Source organism: Macrosteles quadrilineatus, unplaced genomic scaffold (genome assembly GCF_028750875.1).
Source record: "Macrosteles quadrilineatus isolate MER2022 unplaced genomic scaffold, UCM_ALF_1.0 Scaffold_4__1_contigs__length_99947679, whole genome shotgun sequence".
Taxonomy (NCBI): domain Eukaryota; kingdom Metazoa; phylum Arthropoda; class Insecta; order Hemiptera; family Cicadellidae; genus Macrosteles; species Macrosteles quadrilineatus.
In genome coordinates, this window is record NW_026542597.1 from 81,541,943 (window position 1) to 81,566,039 (window position 24,097).

Consider the following 24,097-nt stretch of genomic DNA (forward strand, 5'->3'; position numbering starts at 1 on the left):
TTTTTACAGTAAGGTGAAAGAAACTTCATGTTAATAAAAAGGAAAGAATAATATTGTTTATAGGCCAATCACAAAATTATTTATGATTTATTTAAATATAAATAAAGTTTGTAATAGTAAAATTTATCTTCTTTTACAACTTTATATCCACTCTTGCACTCTTTTACATGGATTTATTATATCTTTTGTGTATTTAGCAGTATACACAATTCATCAGCGACATTGTATGTTATTGATATACATCGATGACTGTCAATCTCCTTTATCTACAATTTTATTATGAACAAACTTAAGTTTTGACGAGTGAATAATTTGGCTACCGCTGCATCTTTGAATGAACATTGTTCCATTCATATTTGATTCATAAATCAAAATAAATAGTTATTATTTTACAAATGCTACGGTTATTATGATCTGTACTTCTACATTAAAAATTATGTATTTATTTAATTTTCATATTCATGCCAAAACTACTTAGTATAATTTTAAAACGCCATATAAACAATTTAATTTTCTCGTAACTTTATCAAAACCATCAAACTACTTTGATAACCATGCAGCGATGTATCCATATGAAGGTATTTGGTAGTTATATTTCGACTGATACATTTACTTTATATTTCGTCGATGAATATAATTGTGATGATAAAATCGTATCTAAAAACCTATTCATAGTGATTTGAATATCAAAGATTCTGAAAATGTTGTGATGAAAGAAAGTACACCTAAGCAATAATATAAATAAGCCATATTAATTTATAGTTATTTATTATGAAAGATGATCATTTATATTGATGACATATGATTCGTATTATAATATGAGCAAATATATGACTTGCATTGCTACAATATTAAACTACTTTTATAATCATAAAATAATCAGGATGTAGACTATTTGTGACTTAAGATATTATTTTTGGTTTATAAGTGAATTTAAGACGGCAAAGATGTCAAAAGCAAAAATTATGCCACTTATAACTTGTGAAGATATTTCGTTATCATATCTCTGCAAATATCTATATGCACCAATAACAACAACAAAAGTGCTACTACTATGATGAAGATATTAATATCGTTCTAGAATATATATTTGATATAGTCTGCTACAAGATTGCAATAATGAATCTTAATAAAATGATAGTTGTTCTGTTTGTGCTTCAGAACGAGGCAAAATACTCTTCTCTACTCTCTACTCTTCTACTCTCGCAAGAGAATAATGTTGAAAGTAAGCAAACAAACTATAAATAAAAACAAATCTAACAGCTGATCCAACTTTAAAGCCCCCCATACACTCTGCGATTTGGTCACCCTTCGAAACGTATTTTTGACTCCAGCAAGTCAGTCGCATGAGTCCAACGGATATCATGTGACAATCAAATCCGAGTTTGTTGATCAGTATGAGAATAGAGTTTGAAATTACAGAACATTAACAACAATATAACATTAAATATTGAGAATGAATTAGCAGCTGTTTTAAATACAGTAAAAGGAAATGATCAAGATTATAATACCACACCAGGTAATGCCAGTCAGACAGCAGTGCACATGCGTGGGAAAATATCACTCAAGATGATTGCTCGGTTCCACACACTTGGCTATCTTGCGATCTCCGAATCGCCGGCAATCCGATCGAAACACCCCCCATACATAGGGCGATATTTAGGCAGTAAGGTTCTGGCAACCAAATCACCTAATGTATGGGGGGCATTATATTTTAAATCTGATTAAATACAGCCCTTTAACTGAGGTTCGTGCTCTTAGGAGAATATTTAAATATTTAACATCTCATATATTTGGGAAGTTTCAAATGAAGAACATTTATTCAAGTATGCGATAGGTATGCAGCTTACAGTTTTCTCAAAAGTTTGTGATCCTTTTTCGCTTTATATTTAGATGTTATGGCGATTGTCCGCATAACCCACTACTACTCTTGGCTCCTAGCTGTCTTAAGTTATTATAAAGCAATCTTTGGAAGTTCTATTGACTTAGATTTTGTTGATAACACTACTTCAATAATGCTAAGTCCGACTCCAAAAACGACAATTAACAATGATCAAGATGCATATTAGAATTTTTGGCTTTAATCTTTAGAAGGTAATTTGAGAATGCTGTTGTAAGTATTTATAGTAATTGTAAATCATCGGAAATGTTATAATTTAATCGTAAGTCGTTGGAATGTCATCTCTGTTTAAGCTTAGCTACATCTTAAAGTTGGTTTTCAAACCCCTCTGAAATGTCAAACTTCTCTGACCAGGTTGTATCTTTTAAAGAAACGTCTGCAGATGGGGCTTAAAGAAAGAAAAAACTATCAAATTAAATTGGGTGTCAAATGATTATCGAGTGAAATGTAGCAAAATGAGTTTATTATAACTGCTTGATATACTTTGACATATCTATACTGTAACTATTACTTATGAAGGAACATTACTAATTCACCATTATCATTATTTTACTAATTTCTGACGATTCTAAGTGATGAAATATTATCTACGTAAAATGATATTAGTTTGTTCATTCACAGAATAACGTCGCTAAGAATTGTGTAGGCCAAATCAATTTCTTGTTCAACAATAGAGTAGCAGGTGATTTTTTCCTAGTTTTGTCATTTTCTATAACACCAAGATTTTTCTAGGTTTCTAATCGATTCTTAAACAGAATTATGTTGCTTTAACTCCATCATGAAATGTTCTATGAATTTATTTTTATTAGACAGTTTTACTGAAGAACAATCCTACTTTGCTTACCACTTTTTCCATCCCTCAAACAGTTTTTTTTCCACACAATACCAATATCTCTCACATGAAACACATTTTGCACAAGTTTGCCCCAAAGTGCTTCAAAGTTTTGTGTTTGTGTCTGTGAGTGTTGAGAGAATGGTAATTATGAAAAATCATAGCATATGCACACCAAAAAAACTGTGTGCGATATGTGATTGTTGTAGCATTTGTGTGAACAATTAAAAAAATTCATTTCAAGGAATTTATATTTCTTGAATTTAAAGATTTACTCTTTTTCTACTCGACTACACTATTTAACAAAATATTCTTTGTCAATTTTTATTTTGAGGTCGTGGGCTTATTTTGTTATACGTTACAGCTTGGCTGAATTAATTCTTTAATTACAGTGGTAATTAACATACATATAGTAATTCTTGAAATAATCTAAAATATTATACATGGACTAACAATTATAAATTTATAAGTTGTCTGCAAGAATGTTTTCAGTAATTTTGTACAATTAATTGAGAATATATTTCATGTTTACAAATAGACATGACACTAAACTAACTAATTTACCAACTGTAAAAATAAATCATCGAGTTACTATTATTATATTGATCCAAAAGCAAGACTTTGAATAATTAGACAATAAGCAATGAAATAACTACTGGTAATTCTGAATCTAATGCAACCATAATCTCCGATAGCAAACAACTAATCGTTGGTGCAATCATAATCTTCGATAGCAAACCACTAATCGTTGATGCAAGGTTGCATCAAATGGTTCCATAAAATTGTTAATTTGTTATCATCTATAGCAAACCCTATGTATAACTTACCAAATATCTACCTAAATTTCTGAATGTGATCACCGATGCAACTATGATTATAAAATTATTATTTTTTGAATACCAAGAAAATAGCAATAATAAGTAAATAGAAATGTATGACTCGTCAAATATGTTTTGGTAATCCTGACTCCTGATCCTGATAATCCTGACTGAAGTTGTTGCAACCACAAAGTTGTGGATTTGTCGTCGATAGCAATCCAGCTAAATAATTGCTAAAAAGCTGCCTGCAAAATAATCATCGATACATCCTTGATAATTAACTAATTTGAAATCGTCGATAGCATTCAGATATATACCTTGCCAAATACTGTAGCTATCTGCAATTCTGAATCTAATCATCAATACAATGCAAAAGGAACTAGTTTGTTATCGTCATTAGCATTCAGATATTTAACTCACCAAATAGCTATCTGCAATACTGAATCTAATCGTCGATACTGCTATGTGACATAAACTAATCTGTTATCGTCGATAGCTTTCAGATATAAAACTTTCGATATAGCTATCTGTAATCCTAGATCTAATCGTCAATACTGCTATGTGACATAAACTAATTTGTTATCGTCGATAGCATTCAGATGTGTAACTTACCAAATACCTTCCTGCAATGGTTATCATTCGTTTATGGTTCCTGTAACAAATGTATTTTACCTTGGAGAAATATATTGTTTGATGGTTATCCCCAGGGTTGGTAACAGTCTCGTATGCTGCAAGTAAGAACTTAGCCTGATGCGACTCCCCTGTTACCGGCCCTGCTTTCATGTGTATCTGTTGTGCTCGTCACAACTCTAAAGTCTTATTTGAATCTTGAACAATTGCGATTACGGTAGGACCCGAAGACATTCATGGATTCGTATGAACGAGGTGGTCGCGGCTTCGAAGGTGGCCGAGATATGAGGCCAATGGATGATGCAGCCCGTGGAAGACCAGATGCTGCCGGGCCACGTAGCAGATGGGGACAAGCTGGTGAGCGTCGTCCGCAACCCCAGGACGACTATCCCAACAAGAGACGACGGTTCTAAACTATTCCTGCATAGCCTAAATATATTATTCTGTGGTTTCACGTCTGCCGTGTTTTTATCATAAGACGACAAATTAAATGGAAATATAGTAATTAATTTAACTTTGTATACAGTTTTTTTTATGTAATTTGTCATTACATATCGATTTGGTTGACGACAGAAGAGTTTTATTTTTACTATGATTTTATGTATTAATTGCATTTTCATGCTAACTAAATGTTCTATTTATCTTGATTTTATGTAAGGTGTAGTATTTAGTGACTTGAATGTGAGTTATGTGGACTAATTAAATGTTGCTTAGTTCTGTCCAACTACTTTTGGTTCTTCTTACACATTATTTAGTTCCCTTTCAAAAACTCAAGTTTCTATTCAGGATATGATATTAAAACCCTCAAAGTATATCAAAGTATTTTAGGTGTTTAGTCAAATTTCACTTATAAAATTAGGATTTATTTATTTTATTTTACTTTTAAATAAACTAGTTGAAATTGTTATGTTAATCGTTGTCTTTGTTCATAATAAAAAATTTGCACTAATTTATGAACAAATCTGCTAAAAAATGCAATTGAATAATCTTTTTGTCGGCATTTGAAGAAAGTACAGTTATAAAAAGATAAAAAAATTTAACTTCATTTAAACGTTGACTATCACATATATTACTATTGTTTAGGCTTTATTACATGTTTGGCAGTCAATCTTTTAAAGACAGGTACAATATACAACAAATATAAAACGAGTGATATTAAAGATTTTAACTTATATTTCTATGATATCTTTTATTTAGTCCTGAAAGGGTTCAATTCAATTTGTTTATTTAAGGCAAAAGCCATTGTACAATAAATACCATTACATTCGGGAAATAACAAGCAATAATAAATACTAAATACAGTAGGTGGACACAAACCTATGGTTCTTTTTGATTGGACCATTACATTAAAAAGATCCTAAATAGGGCTGGGTACTAAACTTGAAATACACACCGAATACAAGACAAATAATATTTCTTGTATTATAAAAGAAAAGAAATAGCGAACTATCACCACTAAGCCGGTCAAAAAAGTTAAATGGTATAGAGATAAAAAATTTTTAATATAAAAATTAATACCAAATCTTCCGTTTATAATTTCCGTATAATCCGTATATAATTTTTTAAACAATTTTGTTGTAGATACTGTTGACCTATGTGGTTTTTAAAATTAAAAATAACATTTATTTTAATCAACAAAATTGTTTAAAAAATTTCACTATTATCTAAAGCTTTTTAATTTGCTCATAAATAATTGAGTAGCATGTTTATCCAACAACTTATTCTAAAAGTCCTCGATTTTTGTACATCTATTTTTATCTTAACACTTGAGCAGACAAAAACTGTAAAATTGTCTGAGACAAAATCTCTCAATTATAGTTATTATAAAAGTTAGAATTACGTTACAGTAGACTCTCTCTTATCCGGACCCCTTTTAACTGGACATCGGATTAACCGGACTACAATCGGTGGAAATTACATCTCTTTAACTTGACAATTTTTATCAGCACATAGTTTAACCGGACTAGATCGACTGGAAGTTGACGGTACTGAAACTATTGTTCTCGTGGGAAAGATTTGAGACCAATGACCAGTGCCTAAATACAATGATCTCCTATATTTAAGTCAAATACTGTATACAGTATGCATTTAAACGTCCGTTAACGAGTTTTTGGGCACGGTTTAACCGGAAAATCCATCCTGACTGGCATCGGTCCCGAGGAGTCCGGATAAGAGGGAGTCTACTGTACATCCCTACTTGTTAAATAATTTAAAAAAGCTCTGTGATCAAGCTCTCTTCGCCTATTCGCGACATTTAAATATTGTTTGCACAAGATAACTATGACATTGCCGTGATCACGAGAAGTCATAAAAGTGTCATACTACTGCGGGAGCTTTATATATGACGAGCACGATGATTCTGACGTTGCTGTGATCTTATAGAATAATCTAACACAGACATTCCGGGTAAGATACGCAGAAGAGAAATTCGCTTCTTTTCCTTTGAACTTGCAATGACACGCTGCCACCCAGGAGATGCACAGATGCAGGTGCTATTTTCATTCATGTTTAGCAGTGGATCATAATTTGATGATACTGTCTTTTAGAGTTATGTGAAGGCTACCAGCCAATTCGAAAGGATGGCGGCGTGGGCTGTAAAATCTTAAAAATCAATAGAGATCCCAAAAGAGATTGTGTGATTCTTTTAATTCCCAGGGGCGGCCGCTTCTTTAGGGGGACAAATTTTTAATTTAGAACGAAGGGTGCCAATTTGGAAAGGAGGATGCCCCAGTGTAAATTGGCATTGTTTAACCATAAAAGTAAAAAAGAAATTTGGTATTTTTTTATTTCCAAAAAGCAGTATTGTTTTTATGGTGCTAAATTCTCATTTAAACTATAAGGGCGTCGACTCTTAAAGGATAACGTCCTATGGCTATAGCGGTGCATGTCCCTAAAGATAAATAGGCTGCATTGATATCTCGAAAAGGCAACTATGTAAATGATAAACATAACAATAATGTTGCGCAAAAATTTTGAGGACACCCTGGGTGCTTTGCCACCGCTTCTGCCCACGTCCTTTCTCTTTCTGCACTCCATGTGGCCGCATTTTCCGCTTGGTCCATGTGCCGGCCCTGCTCTTGCATATACCGTTCCCATAAGATATTGTTTTTAAATATTGTTTCCATCGACCGCGGGAGACGATGATGGCGATTTTGTTGCTATTCAGGATTTTGCCGCGGCCGCAAAAAATAGTAATGATGTTTCCATAACTGAGGAAGATATTCTAGATTAAGATTTTGCAGTGATCCCAGAAATCGACGATGATGTCTCCATCGCAGAGTGTGATGTCCCAGATGAAGTCTGATCGCAGATGATCACACTATTACCTCTATTTTGGCTTGAAATTATCAGGCTGGCACACTTCTAGCTAAAATAAAATAGTTTTTTTTTTTAGATCTTTATTTGCCTTTAATATGGTAGTATGTAATGTGTGACAAAGGGTTTAAACACAATTTGGCTAGTTAAAATGTTTAATTGCAGCATTAATTTTTTTCTTTACTTAAAAAAATGTATGATAGAAGAAGGTGTAGTATAGTCAAATTATTTTAAAAATTTAGTAAAAATATAGAAAAATGATATTGTATCAAGAATTGAAAATCAATTTTAAATAAATGTTGGCATCAACACATCACTAAATGTTGAAAACTAGTCTTGAAACGCCTGAAATTATTCTTGAATTTTTAAATGGAAGTAAACTATACACCCTGAATTTACTGTTGGCCAGATCAGGAATTGCTTTATACCGCTGCGACAATTTTACTTTTTACAGCTGGCAGTAACACTTTTTTGTCAGATATTGTCTTTCTTCTTGGCAGGTACTTTTTTTTACCTCCTGCGTAGTGAAAAACTCTTGTAGTTTTTATCGGGTTGTCATTATATTCGATTGACAGACTTTGTGAAATTCCTAAGACCATCTAGCATGTTAAGAATGTACTCGTATATTATAATAATACAGTCTGACAACCTAAGAAGGCACTTGTAGTTGTATTCGGTTCAGGGTTATATAGGAAAGGGTAGATTATGGCAGAAAATAATACCTTTCTAAAAACATGGTTTTTATCACCAAATCTCAACTACCTCAGACCAACCCTCCTCACACCCCTGACTTTCTATGCGCATGGCCCCACTAAGTCAATTTGTACCAGGAGAGTGGTGGAGGTTAAGGAAGACCCAATGTTTTTTTTTTTTTTTAGGATAGTACTTTGTTTTCACCCCATCCCCATCTGCAAAGTGCCTTCTTATGGTTGTTTGACACATTACATCGCCGCTAGTTATGTGTGGAAAAATAGTGGTAAAATAATGAAACCTTGTATTTCCAAAGTGACAGCCCGATGATAGGGTTGGCATAATACAGTATTCTACACAACCTAGTTTTGACAACCTTTTTGGACCGAAGCGGCAGTGAACTTTATATTTACATCTGTTCTGTTTTACATTTTTTTAGGAGAAAATGCCGCCGCATTTAATATCTATGTTTTCCAATATGATGGAATAATAGTTATAAAAAAATAATTGTCAAGATTTAAGTTCTTAGATTTTGCATGGTAACTTTTCATCCCTTATCAATGGAAAGAACAATAAACATATAACTGAATAAACAATAGGCCTATATAAATTTTAAGCTATTGTTCCGTTCAGGCTTATATCATTTTGTATATTTACTGTTTGCATGTCTTCCTTTTTGACAATACTAAAGAAAATTATATACAAATAGTTTTTCCTATAAAACTGCCTTAAACATTCCAACATTTTGAATGCATACACATTAAGAAATTAATGCCTGTTAGCCTCAACGTATATTATGTTCTTTGTTGCAGTCTAGGACCTCACAATGAGGGTTTAAGACATTATAAATGTTCAAAATTTAAAGTTAAGGTTTCTAGCAGACAACATATTTTCTCTTGAAAAGTGGATGTCACCAGAGTTCACATATCTGGAATTAAATTTAAATTGTTAACCTAGTTCTTGCAGTTTTTTATATGTTTTTTTTATGATTCATAACTGTATTTTAGCCGATTGTTTTTATTTAAGATTATTATATTATATTACTTAGAATTATAATGACAATCCCGGAGATGACCGATACTGTATGGTCCAAACTTTTGCCTATGGTGGCAATTTAAATTGTAGTAATATAACAAGTCACATTAAAACACTACATACCAGCATGGATCAGATAATGATAGTACTATAAATACTTGAAGAATTGAAAGAACAATTTCTGTTACAATTTAAAGAAACTAAACAAGAGACAAAAAAGTTCAGAAGGATTCTTACCAGCAAAATAAGATTAATCTAAACCAAATTCGATACAAAAATAAAAAAATTAAGGGAAGAAATGCACAACCATATTGAGGAAAGAATCGCAATGAGAAAAAATAAACAAGAATTTTGAGGAAAAACTAAAAGCGTATTCTTTTCAGATGGCCAAGAAAAGAAGGGGTAAAAGAGCTGGGATACACCGAAACAGAGGAAAAAAAGTGTGGGAGAAAATTAATAGAAGCTTTGCCAAAATAGTGCATGAGACGACAAACGTGTCCAATGAAAGAATAGTGAAATATGTTGGTTCAAGAGAAGAGGTTTACACAGAAGAGCAGGAAAGAAAGGACGACGAAGAAGAGATGAACTTAAGAATGAAGAAGAGAAAAACTAAAGAAAGATGAAGGAAAATTACCACATAATGGAAAAGTAGGAGAAGAAAAAGATGCAAAAATGAAGAAAGGAGAGGAAGTAGAGGAGAAGGAATTCAAAAGAAGAGTAGATGATTAAGTCACACACAAAGAGAGAGACAAAGGCTGTTATAAAGTATTTTGTCTTTATAAGAGATAAATAATATATTCAATTTGGTATTTATACTATTCTGGCATCCCCAAAGTGGGCCTGAGTAAAAATATAGAGTAAAAAATAGTATCAGAAGCATTATAAGCGTATAGAATTTATGGCAAATTCTATGACTTTTATATAAGTTTTATATGAAGGCGCACATTTGAGTCATCATACAATTCAAAGAAATTGTGATATATATATAATAACAACAGGTCAAATGTGCTCTATTGAAGTCATGGTACAGTAGACCCCCTCTAAACCGACCTCGCATTAACTGATAATCGGATTATCCACCCTCGATCCTAAAATATTAGTTTGTTTTAACCTACCTTGCTTTGAGAGCAGTTCGGTTTAACCACATCTTTCTAGGAATCTCAGCATTTCCGCTCCCATGTACGGGAATGGGAGACATACGCTTATCTCCATAGGATGTGACTAAGAATAAGTTATTTTGTATCTATCCCAAAAGTTTATGTTTCTGAAACAGCTGCTATTTTTGTAATAGGCCTAAAATCTAGAAATATCTTATTTACATGTCTCTTTAACCCTTTCAGTGCTAGGCCAATAATTTGTATTTGGTAAGACTTTTTTGATTGCGTTTCAATTCCATTAAGCCGGGTTTTCCTAGGCGCGGAGTCGGCCAGCGGAGAGAGGAACGCGGAGAGCGGACTCAGCTTGTCTTAGGTAATTTAATGTTACTGTTTTCCTAGCAGCGGAGCGGAATGCCATGTTAATTTCAATTCCGCTCTCCGCTGGCCGACTCCGCGTCTAGGAAAACCCAGCTTTACCTGTTGTTGAATTTTAACTGTAATGTTGTCACTATTTCATTAATTAGGCTAATTTTGAATAATAAGACAATAAGAAAATATATAACAAAGATAAATCCCGGTATTTGTAGTAAACATTAAATAAAACTTAGTTTTTGTTGTGCCAAAATCTCATAAAATCAAAAGACATATAGTTTACAATGTAATATTGAATTTAACTTTGATTTAGTTGGACAAGGTTATCGTAATATAGCCATTTTAGGGAAAATTATGTTTTGCAGCAAAGTCTCAGGAACACATTTATGATCCCTGTTGTGTTTCAACTGAAAAATATCATCTAAATAGTCCGTGACTAACTAGTGCTGCTACCTAGTAACACATTGAACAACCATCTGTAGCGCTATCTGTTCCCAATCGGTGGCGTCAGCTTAAATACCGGTTTTTGACTCCTCAGTCTTCAAGCACAGATAGCCGAGAAGGCTAGGGCGTGTGTCACTTGGCCAGTGGCATTCGTCTGCTCGGGTTCGATTCCCGTCCTGTGTGGCAAATAATTGGTGACCTGTGTGTTTGTAGCGATATACTACAACCATTGGGGCATAGTGAGGTGTTCATAATCCTTGGCTTAGACATACACCTCAAAATCATCGGATTGGGCAAATCTTTAAGCTAAGTGGTTGTTAGTGTATCCTATGAACATGCAGGTCACCAATGGCCGTTTTGCTACTTTTTTTAAAATAACCTTCCTCTCTATATCCCTTAGAGATTTTTTAAAACAACGATATATCGTTTCATAGCACTGAAAGGGTTAATGCAAGTACGACTTGGTTATTAATGATAATTATATAATGGTTGTATAATTCCAAATGAATAGCACTTCATTTGGTTATGTTTTTAGTGACTGTCCGTATCTGACTTAGGTCAGGTCCCATTAGGTTCGGTTAAGTCTACTGTACTCTTTTATGCTCTAACAAATTTAAGAGTTGATGTCATATTCTAAGAGATATCATTTCTTGCAAAAACTTCATTGCACCCAATTATATTGATGTATAAAACCGAAAATGTTACCCCTAACCAGGTTTCACCTACTAAAGTTGGTAAATTTATGACATAATCCAGTGTCTAAAGGTTCTAATGTCGCCAAATATACACAGACTGATGTAAATTTTGAGACTTATGAAATTGCCCAGCAATTTAAAAAGCCAGCAACAGAAGAACTTGTCAATTTACCAGGCAGCTCATTTAAGACACCGAGCTCTCACTAACATGAGTTGCACATACAGTAATAAGAAATATTGGTTAAGTTAAAGTTAAAAATAAAAATACAAGTTATGGAATTTTTTGTTTTCTTTATTATTAAACCTTAGTGTTGTTAATTATTTATGCATGTTAACTAAATTCCCAATCAGTAATTTTTGTTATTTATTTTTCATACCTTCTAATGTTTTCAAAGTCAAATACAAAATTCCATTCTGTAAATATTCCTATTACACCACTGACATATTAACTTCTCTAAAATATATGAAGAGAGTATATTATTGCATCTTCTACTTTTTAGGTATTCACCTAAAAAAAAAAATTAAGCTTATTTAATTTTTAAGAAGAGCATATGATCAGAACTGAATTGAAATAACGATTAAAAAAACTACTTCATCAAACTTAAAAAAACTATCTGATATTTTGTAAACTATTTTTTTTTATCCATACACAATACGACTGTACAATTAATTTTAGTGTAAAATTCAGCATATAGTAACTTTGTTGAGGTCAGGCAAAGTATTGTTTGTGAAGCGAAATTATTTTTTATGTAGCAAAAGTAGTAACGTTTATGTCAGGAAAAGTCTGCTGATCACTATTTGTTTTTGGTGTATGGAAATTGAAGATTTTTGAAAATCTCAGCTGTATGGAAATGGACTATTTTCAAATAGACTCTCTTTAAATAGTGAATGGTGAAAACACATTTTCCTATTTTAAAATTTTAAATCAAAACCAAAACTAGTATCTTGAATTTTTCTTCCTAAAAATTATTTTTGTCAACTCACAAATATGTTTTTTGTCACACTGCAACAGAAACAGTTAACACAAGTTGCGGGTCTAAAGCAGTTCTTTTACTCCTGAAGGAGTAAAGAGCCTTTTTAGTCCCTAGGGAGTAAATATCTGTTGCTAACAGTTGTAAGCTTCGATTGTAAGCAATCGCATGTTCAAAATTAAATTAGGTACCTATTGATTATATTGGCCTTAGCTTATTGCTGCTTTTTTGTCAGCAGTTCGGCATATTGATGGTATAATGTATACTGACACAATTGTAATAGACAAAAATATTGAATAACTTACTAAATGGCTGCTAATTTGCATTTACCAAATTGTAAACAATCCGGACACTGTTTTGAGAGATTTTCTTTACATAAAAAGTACCTATTTTTGTTTCCTAACTTTAAATAATGTTGCATTAGGACAAAAAATTTAAGTTTCTTTTCAACACTCGCTCTTTTTTCGACTGAGGCGAACTCAGGATGAAAAGTCAAATTTTTGTTTTCAACCAAAGAAAACCCTATTTTCAGGTGGTGTATTTATATAATACAATATAAATAGGCCTACACTTGTTTCATATTAATCAAATCATCACCACCAGAACAGAGACATTAGATTTCCACATCCACTTGAACTTTGAATGAAGATGTGAGAATCCTGTTAATAAAAGTAAATATTGAACAGGTAAGATGGGTAGGTAGAGTTGGTGAATTTTTATTAATTAATCTACTCTGCAATCTACTTCTAGGCTTAGTTCAAATATTAAGTATTTTAAATGAAAATTCCTTTTGCTGTGGGCGATATGGTACTGTAACAAAATTTAAAGCTTCAGAGAAAACGTTAATGTTTTAAAGAGTAACTTAGCAATCATCTTAAATGCCCACTTATTACCGCCTCACTAAACTTGTTTAAACCTTATTTTATTGTAGGATTGTAGCTGTTAGGCCCTAACTTCTATATGCCCTACAAGTATGTTAATATTTCAGCAAACTCAATATTTGGACACTGATAGTCCAATCCACTATAATCCTACATTGTTAATCCAATCCACTCAATTATTCCACACTGATAGACCAATCAACTCAATAATCCTCCACTGATAGTCCAATCCACTCCATAGATCTACACTGATAGTCCAATCAACTCAATAATTCCACACTGATAGTCCAATCAACTCAATAATTCCACACTGATAGTCCAATCAACTCAATAATTCCACACTGATAGTCCAATCAACTCAATAATCCCACACTGATAGTCCAATCAACTCAATAATTCCACACTGATAGTCCAATCAACTCAATAATTCCACACTGATAGTCCAATCAACTCAATAATTCCACACTGATAGTCCAATCAACTCAATAATTCCACACTGATAGTCCAATCAACTCAATAATTCCACACTGATAGTCCAATCAACTCAATAATTCCACACTGATAGTCCAATCAACTCAATAATCCCACACTGATAGTCCAATCAACTCAATAATTCCACACTGATAGTCCAATCAACTCAATAATCCCACACTGATAGTCCAATCAACTCAATAATTCCACACTGATAGTCCAATCAACTCAATAATCCCACACTGATAGTCCAATCAACTCAATAATTCCACACTGATAGTCCAATCAACTCAATAATCCCACACTGATAGTCCAATCCATTCTTTAATCCCACACTGATAGTCCAATCCACTATATAATCCCTTACTAATTTATGTGAGTCGGCGGACTTCGGGCCCAAGGCAGCGATGTCGTGGTTTCGGATCCTGGTCACTGCCACTAAAATTTATCAGTACAGTTCACCTTTGTACTGTACCGGCTCACTCCTTGCTTTGCTGTTAAGCAAAAGCACGGGTGCTTAGTCTAAGTGGACGGGCAAATAAGGGGTTAAAAGAGGCCGCCAACCTCTTAAAAAAAAAAAAAATAATAATAAAAATAGTCCAATCTACTCAATAATTCCACACTGATAGTCCAATCAATTCAATAATCCCACGCGGATTGTCCAATCCACTCTATAATCTCACACTGATAGTCAATCCACTCAATAATTCCACACTGATAGTCCAATCAACTCAATAATCCCACGCAGATTGTCCAATCCACTCTATAATCTCACACTGATAGTCAATCCGATCAATAATTCCACACTGATAGTCCAATCCACTCTATAATTCCACACTGATAGTCAATTCACTCAATAATTCCACACTGATAGTCCAATCCACTATATAATCCCACACTGATAGTCCAATCTACTCTATAATTCCACACTGATAGTCTAATCCACTCAATAATTCCGCTATTGTTTATTTTTACCAAGATAAACGTCTTCGTTATTTAACATTCAATAGAACTAAGCCAAATTACGGTCTTAAACATGGGTGTCGTGGTTGAAATAAGGAGCACTGCAGGAGCAATATATATTGGCATTTCAACATGGTGGTATGGGATTTCTGTTTGTTATTTATTCTCAAAGCATTCCATATACTATGAACTATTATAATTCAACATTTTGCTTTCTTCAGTTTCAGGTTAAAAGGATGCTGTAGATAAGGATTTTTCATCCACATTTTTTTTTATTTCTTGTAACAAGTAATTAACAAGTCATCGACATTCTTAGATACAGATTATAGAAAAAAAATGCATTATGATTACGTATAGGATAAGTTTTATGAGTATGAATGGTGATGGTTCCAAGGAAAGCGGATTTTAAAGATGTTGATGTTTTTAGCTGTATAAAAGTGTTTTACGTAATTCTATTATATATATGCATAAACTTTTTTATCGAGCCAGCGTACATCAGATACAATGTTGTGTTTTGCTCAAAAACATAAAAAAATACATGTCCTATTACTAACAAAGTATTTGAGAGTAAATATCAGTTTTAACCCATTGACGACTACTTAACCACATTTCGCCGCAGGATAGTCATACTGTCATACTGCTAGCCCACTGGCCCTCAAGTAGTACGTAGAATAAATCCATCCAACGAGTGCTAGTGTACCATCGCGTGCTTACTGCTTATACTGGCAATCCACCCGTTTGGCCGACGGTGCCATGGTAGCAAGTACTGCACACAGCATATATTTTGCTTCTTTTTACATTGGTATATAGGAGGACATGATTTTTCAATTTCGGCTTTTATTCTATTTTTAAATGGGCATATCATGTTGAAATACATATATGTTTAAAGACATAACAAAAAAAAATATTAGTAGATAAATATTCTCTTGTCAATGGGTTAATCTTTGATTCTTTCTTCTAATTTACAATTATGACTTGTAAATTGTTGTTCATACTAGAAAAAAGATTATTTCACTCTCAGACCTTGTTGATATTTTGAACAATGCAACTCTATAAGTTTTAAAAATCTGCATTAGAATTGTATTGACGCTGTTCAAATTATATTTACATAAAATTTTAAAAATATGGAATATTAGAATAATGCCTGCAAACATTTCCTATGTTAGCCGAAGCTATGTTAACCAGCCATCCGTTCAGTTCAAGTTGCAATAATTTTTTGCAACATAACAATAGATTTATCGAGATGGAATAAACATTTCAGTTTATTGCGTTTAAAATCAAATGTATCTTTCTGTAACTAAACAAGTGTCGAACCCAATAAATAAGAAACTACTTGATATGAAATCCCAAAACATCATCCAGTAAATCCCTTTTTATAGTCAGAATTCATATTTCAATTAATAATTAACTTCAAAACTTACATCTAAAACCAACTAAACATACAATATCCTAACTGGGCCCAATGAGAACCGCTGCTCGTTGAGTGTAACTGGGCACTATGAGTTGGCCTAGAGAGCGTTCGAGCATATCACTAGTGGGCACAATGTGTGGCCTAATGTATCTGAGAGACAGACGCAGAGCGTAACCAATACTTGACTGAGGAATGGTTCTGGTCACTAGGATCGACCTAAGATACATGAAAGGACTAGGGAGTCTTCATAACGGACCAAAAGTGTTAAGTATTTACCTCAGGAGAGGCCATGCTGCAAGAATTATTTGTTCTGCAGAATTTACTGATTTCTTTGCATGTTTTCTTCTTTCTACCTAGAGTTGTTTTTTTAAAGTTTTGCAATTAGCCTTCAGATTGAATCTCAATATGGCTGCAAATTCAGTGAGTATGCATCAATGATCTCTATACTACAACTGGCTCGTGCGTAATTTTCAGAATTAGGCTCCTATCGGTCAGACCATCAAATTGCATTTCGTACCGCTGCAGCCATACACTTTGTTACGGGGCTACTGCGTTTTCATTATAAAACAGGGTGTTCACATTCTGGAAAGTCAAGGATAGTCAGGGAAAGTCATGGAAAAAAATTTTGGTCATTGAAAGTCATGGAAATTTCCAATGATTGACGGATTTGAGGGGACTATTCAATGCTCTAGTCAGCCGTAGCCCTGACTGTTGTAGCATTTTTCGGGATTTTTTAAAAATGTTCAACAATTCAATTTATTACAGTTGTATTATTTTATGAGTTTTGAGTTTGTTTTAGTTCATTGTTGTACCTATTGTTTTCTGTTATTACAAATTTCAGTATTTTCTTAAAAATAACATATCTAGGTGGTATTATTCGTGTGTGTATGTTATATTATAATTTTTGAGTAAAGTTCATGAGTCATGGAAATCAATAGTAAATGGTCATGAATAGTCATGGAAAGTCATGGAAATTAATGACAATTTTTTTGTGGACACCCTGTAAAAACATAAATATCTCAATTAATACTTGTTCGATTCTAATGCAAAATGGGACCTCTTACGTTAGTTCACTACCACTTCCATTAATTCACTACAGTACCACTAATTACTATATAGGTTATGTTAGGACTATGTTTGGACCTTTTCCGGTTACGTAGTCCTAACCTAACCTAACATACTAGTTAGTAGTAGTGAGTTAACAGAAAAGGTCCCAATAATAGGATGGAGATTTTGTTTTAATTTTACATAATTTTATTTCAGTATCAAATATAATATACAACAAACTTATTTCGACATAAGATCTACATCATAATCTCCACAGTTTCTTGCAGACTACAGCTGTGTAAATTAAAGAGTCCTTGGAGCCTAGACGTTATAACGAACAAAACAATTTTACAAAAGTAGGAAATCAATTTCTAATCTCAGTCAACTTGATGTTTAAATTACAATCACTTTGGTATTTAAAAAAGTATTTTGAGATGGCAAATACTTAAATAGCTCTTCAGTGGCTGTTTGAAATTTCCAAAATTAACTTTACTACAAGATGGCTGCTAGCCTCCAAGGACTCTTTTGGACAGAGAAATAGTGTCTTTAGTGTGTGCAAACATGGTAATGCCATGTTGCCAATGTTGATTGTCTTGTAATGTTAAAATTTGCAGTTTTCTTTTTCCTGTGGGATGAAGTTGCTTTATCCAGATCTGTCGAATTTGTTTAGTTTATTTTTAACATAAAATATCTCTGATAATCGTCTCGAAACCCTTTATTTTTGTATGGAAAGTGCCATAACCTTTTTAAAATCCAATTAATTAATTCACATCTGGTAAGTATATTTTTTTATTACAGTATTTATTTTGATGAGTAACTTTTGGATTACAGTAGAACTCCAATTGAAATGGGGCCAAAACCTATCTAGATGATCAAAAATCTGGGTAAATAAAGTATATAACTTGCTCGATCAATATGCCATTACAATAGACTCATCGATCAATACTTCATTATAATAGACTCGTTTTTCATGGACACTATTGGAACACATTAAAATAAGTAACAGGTCACCGCAAACTGCAATGAACTTAATTTCCTGGCCAAATTTATTTTACTTGTTTCTTCTCGAGGTGATAATTGGCGATCCGTATGTACAAATTTAACAAGTAGTACAATGTAATTTTTAAATCGCCTGACTTACGATAAATTCCCAACAACACTAAACCTCATAGATAACTATGCAACCATTCATATCAGCTGATCGGCAATGATGTAAAGAAAACCGGGATACCAACATAGAAGCTTGGTTTGTCATTAAAATGTGTGTCACAGTACTTTTAATTTGGGTTGCATTAAAAAAAAACGATGTTCTTTCTCCCCATATACATAGTGCACAAATATTGAGAAAGAATTGTTTTCAATATTTTGAGTTATAGATTTGAGTGGAAATATCTGTTGTGGGTTTTACAGAGCCCAAAAAAGTATTTTTTTTAAGTGATGTGTATGTGTAGATGTGTACGGTTCTAAAGACTACCAATTTTTATGTGGCTACTAATCTATAGTATTTCCAGGATTTTTGAATCTATTTGATCGATTTTAATTGTGATTTTTCTATAAAAGAACTATAAATAAAAATCCTCAAACAATTTTGATTAAAATTTAAATTTAGTATCTTATAGTCCTTTTAACTCTATAGTCCAGGAGCTGAGGGGGGTTGAGCATGCATGAAAGTAGTACGCAATGTTATTGCTGATTATTATATTGTAATATGGACTGTGGTGATCAAAATTACGTATGTCTCCTATTTCAAAAGTGGTCGATAAGGTGGGGGGGAGGGGGCAAACATGGCTGTTTGCGCTATGCGTTATAACGCTGATATTTCGAAAATGGTAAAAGATAGAAAATCGGTTAAAACGTCGTTGTAATTCTAAAAATGTGGACTACAATAATGGTTATTGAGTCCGAGGTCGTATCTCTATAAATAAACAAGTTATTGTATAAAATATGTAAAAATGGACTTTTCGTGTGGTTTTTTTTTACCGAAAGTAGAATTAATTTGTGAGTGTCGCAAAGAAGTAATCTATATAAATAAAATTAGAGTTTTGTCTGTACATTGCTCAGAATTATATACTTTTAGGTTATTTTTACGTTTTATACATTAAAGAAGCAGAAACGAGTCTTATCTCAATTTCTGTCTGTCTGTCTGTCCCTTTGTCTGTAACACTCAAGATGGCATTTTACGCAATCTTCTCCGTGAAAACCAGAGTACATATCAAGATCCAAGCCATTTTAATGTATTCACTGGATTGGCGAGAGTGTCTTTAGTGATTTAAATATAGCCTCACTACTTTGTAAATAAAATTACGGACGTTCAAAAATGCAGTTTTGTGCGATTTTTGTCAAATTTTCGTTCAATTTTTATCACAGAATCGTCTATGAAATAACGAACAGCTGTTCGAATCAAGATTATTTTTTCTAGCTGTCAATGACATGTTTACAAATGCTGTTTACAAATACCGCAACTATTTCGAATCACGTTTTGAAAGCAAATCCCAACCAAGTGAGATTAAAAACGTTTTTCTTACATAACGGATTTAATTAATCGCAAGTGCAATAATATAGTCTAATAGTGTAACCGTAAATGAAATTAAATAACTAGACATTGTCCAAATCGGAACCAGAAATTCTTTGAGTATAAAATGTTTCTTGAGTTTTGACAACCAGAAAGAAGAAGACCTTGAATCAGTGTTGTATAGGGCTGTGACACTGAAATGATCGTCGCCAATAGCTTACAAAAAAGGTTTCCACTCATTGACGGCGCTTCAATGGCGATTGTGTAAAGTGTAAAGTAAAAAATCACAACTGCAGTGGGTGATTGTAACAGAGGTTTTACAGAGGAAGTGCTAAACTCGCTTTTCCAATGTGTCACTTTCTGTTTCTACTCACCGTGTGATGCAATCGCTGGACCATACAGCCAATAGGCCCATAGCTCATATCTTGGGTACGTAAGCCTACATATTTATTCATAACAACCTTTTTGACGACGATCCTTGATACCGGTACTTTTCCATAGAATACATGGCCTACCTACTTAAAAAATAAAATTACAAATGACCAAAACCCCAACATTGTGTGATTTTCGTCACATTTCCTTCTAATGTTAATAGATATACTAATCATTGTTTAGAGAATGCGTAATCTATTAAATAACAAAAAGTTGTTTGGGTAAGGTTGCTTTTTTTTCAAACTGACACCGATAAGTTTACGCTATAACTTTTTACGAGACAATCCAAAAGCAAGAGATCAATAACCTCGAAGCTAGATATTAATGTATTTAATTGGTCCGATTTACTGTAATTCTTAGGTAGGTTCTTACGTAGGTACTGGTTCTTTTCCTTAAAACCGGTAGTTTACAAATTTGATATCGTTGGTGTTGCACCTTATTTATTAGAGCCGTCCGTATTCAATTTAAGTGATGTCTTAACTCTGTATAAGTTTTGCTTTTTCTGCCTGGATTCCAAATCTTAGCTTACCCGGTATGCTAAGAAAATGACAACCTATTTGAGTAAAACATTTGTTGGGCAAACCATCATGAATTGTTTACGCCTTTATATTGTTTATGTATCAATAGTTCGTGGCCTTTGTTGGATTGTTGTATTGTGTTGTTTTGTTGTATGTTGGTAACGCATTAATGTCCTTATTTCTCAGTGTTTCACGGAATGGACAAGAGCACCTTTGATACTGAAAATGTCAACCGGAATAAAGTGTTAAATGGTGAGGTTGAGGTAGTACTTTAAATACGTTTAAGTTAACCGATGTGGAAAGTAACTTTCAATTATAGGCCTACTTTAGGGCTACGCTTCATGGATCTATAAAACATTTTTAAGTTTAATCATTGGACATATGGACCAACACGATCCGGGCGAAATTTAATTGCGAAGCATTTATTTTGGCTTGAACTGTCAGATACTGTATTTGCGAAGGTTTATATATAATAGTTTTGCCAGCATATCTGCAAATATGCAAACTAATTGCTGCTCTTAATCTTAATATAAGAAGGTTTCAACTGACTACTATAAGATCCCCGTGCGTAGAACGGGCACACAGCTAGTATCAAATATATTTGCTGATAGTTGTAATATGGACTGTGGTGATAAAAAATACGCATGTCGCCTACTTTTCAGATGGTCGAGAACTTGGGGGGAGGGGGGCAAAGATGGCGGAACACGCTACGCATTTAAACGACTGTAGCTCGATAACGGTACGAGATAGGACATCGGTTAAAACGTAGTTTTAATCCAAAAAATATGGCCAATAGAAAAGGTTATTGGGTAAAAAGTTGTATCTTAACTAATAAAAAAGTTATAACAATAATAAGTTTAACAAAATCTACATTATACAGCTATTTTCTTCAAAAATCATATGAATTGTTGATCAAAAATAGTGTAATTACTTAATTACTCGGCTAAATATTAACTAGAGGCATTTTCTTATAAGAAAAAAATATATTATTACAAATACATTTGGTTTAAAATGTAAAACACGGCCTCCAAACGCCTTGGGGTTCGTCCAAAAGGTTGCGTCATAATTGCTGCGCAGTGCTGCTGATATCGGCACAACTGTTAATCCCCCAAAAGTTCATTGCCTTCCAACTCAGTGATATCGGGGTTGTGAAAGTATTTGTACAGTTTAAGACTACTGACATTTATTGTGTTTTATTTATACAAATAACATTCTTTTATAACTTTTAATAGTTATTTAAATATTTTAAATTTCAATACATTTTATTTTAAGTTGCTTACGTTTTTAGCGAATTTCCCTATAGGGAAGTAGCTATTACCGTAGGTGGCACGGTAAGACCTAGACCCGGGACCGATTTACTTTTTCATTTTGATGTCCCCAGAGGCCAAAAACACCATTCGTTCAAATTTTTATATATGTATATATATATATAGACATATATATATATATATATACGTCCGTGAATGCGATAACTTGAGTAATTTTTGTCCGATTTTGATGAAATTTGGTTTAAAGGTGTAAAGCGGGATAAACTTGAATGAGTTCGCGAACCAGCACGATCGGACCATGGGAACGGGGCTTTACGGGGGGTTTTATGGGGTAAAAATTGGTTTTTCTCACTTTTGACCCTCAAAACACAAAATTTCCCGATTTCTCTTTAGACCTTTTTAAAGAGCTTAAAAAAACAAATAATTTAGTATATAAAAGTATTTTTCTTCGATTACTAGTAACGGAGAAAATTTAAAAAATTGTAAATTTAAAATTCCCATGTTATTCTTATGGAGAATATTGTCAAATGTTGTAGTTTGCTTGTTTATGGATATATTTTGATCAAACTTGGCAAATTTATTTATTTTGTACTAAGCTATCAATATTTTACTCAAAAACACACTTTATTAGTTTCCTTGTAGCAGCAAACCTAGGTACTCGTTAAACCTAATGTTATTGAAATATATTTAACTGAATATCAATTCAGACAAGGAAATTCGCTTAGTCGGCAGGTTTGCTGCGGCGGGGGTATTTTTTAAATTGTGTGTGGCTGGTTTTTATGTACGTTTGTTCTTAGTGACTAGTGGATTAGGCAATTTTAAAGTAAAGTTTCACCAACTTACAAAAGTTAGGTACCTATTTCAATTCAACAATTAATATGAACAACCAGTGTAACTGTTATGGATAGAATGAAGAGATTTACCGTATTTTTTATTATAAGGTACTTACTTTTGTAGTTATGTTTTTATTTCATATAACTGTATTTAATAAGAATCTGTTATATATCATATTGTAAAAAATTGGATTTGTAGTGGTAATCTGTATTATGCATTTGATTGCGGCGAAACCCCAAGTATTATACGTAGTTTGGAGGCCGTGTTTTTACATTTTAAACCAAATGTATTCGTAATAATATATTTTTTTCTTATAAGAAAATGCCTCTAGTTAATATTTAGCCGAGTAATGAAGTAATTACACTATTTTTTATCAACAATTCATATGATTTTTGAAGAAAATAACTGTATAATGTAGATTTTGTTAAACTTATTATTGTTATAACTTTTTTATTAGTTAAGATACAACTTTTTACCCAATAACCTTTTCTATTGGCCATATTTTTTGGATTAAAACTACGTTCTATCTTTTACCATTTTCGAAATATCAGCGTTTTAACGCATAGCGCAAACCGCCATGTTTGCCCCCTCCCCCCCACCTTATCGACCACTTTTGAAATAGGCGACATACGTAATTTTGATCACCACAGTCCATATTACAATAATCAGCAATAACATTGCGTACTACTTTCATGCATGCTCAACCCCCCTCAGCTCCTGGACTACTAAACAAAATGATACTCCCAAAGCTGTAACCATTATTATAATGTTTGTGATTTTTTCCACAAAATGCCATATGTTTCAGTTGCTGATACTGTTTATTTTTACTTGAAAACAATCCTCCTACAGGTTAAGGGTCTGTTTGGATGTGTGAATGCAAGGCTAGAAGAGACATCCCATCATCATATTACGTCGCTCTTTTTGAATACCAATAATAGCTAGTATCTATGACCAGCCAATT

General features: G+C 33.0%; 1 protein-coding gene across 4 annotated transcripts in view; it reads left to right on the forward strand.

The window, feature by feature from the left end:
* The window catches only part of LOC128991682 (hrp65 protein-like), a 45,613-nt gene that overhangs the window by 14,680 nt on the left and 6,836 nt on the right, over positions 1-24,097 (forward strand). For 3 of the 4 annotated variants that reach the window (XM_054414777.1, XM_054414779.1, XM_054414778.1), the window contains exon 10: positions 4,402-4,907. The exons of the other annotated variant lie outside the window; for it this stretch is intronic. In XM_054414777.1, the coding sequence (XP_054270752.1) occupies positions 4,402-4,593 (192 nt within the window). In that variant the 3' untranslated portion in view covers positions 4,594-4,907. Of the gene's footprint in view, positions 1-4,401; positions 4,908-24,097 lie in introns of those variants that run through there. 4 annotated transcript variants of the gene reach the window in all.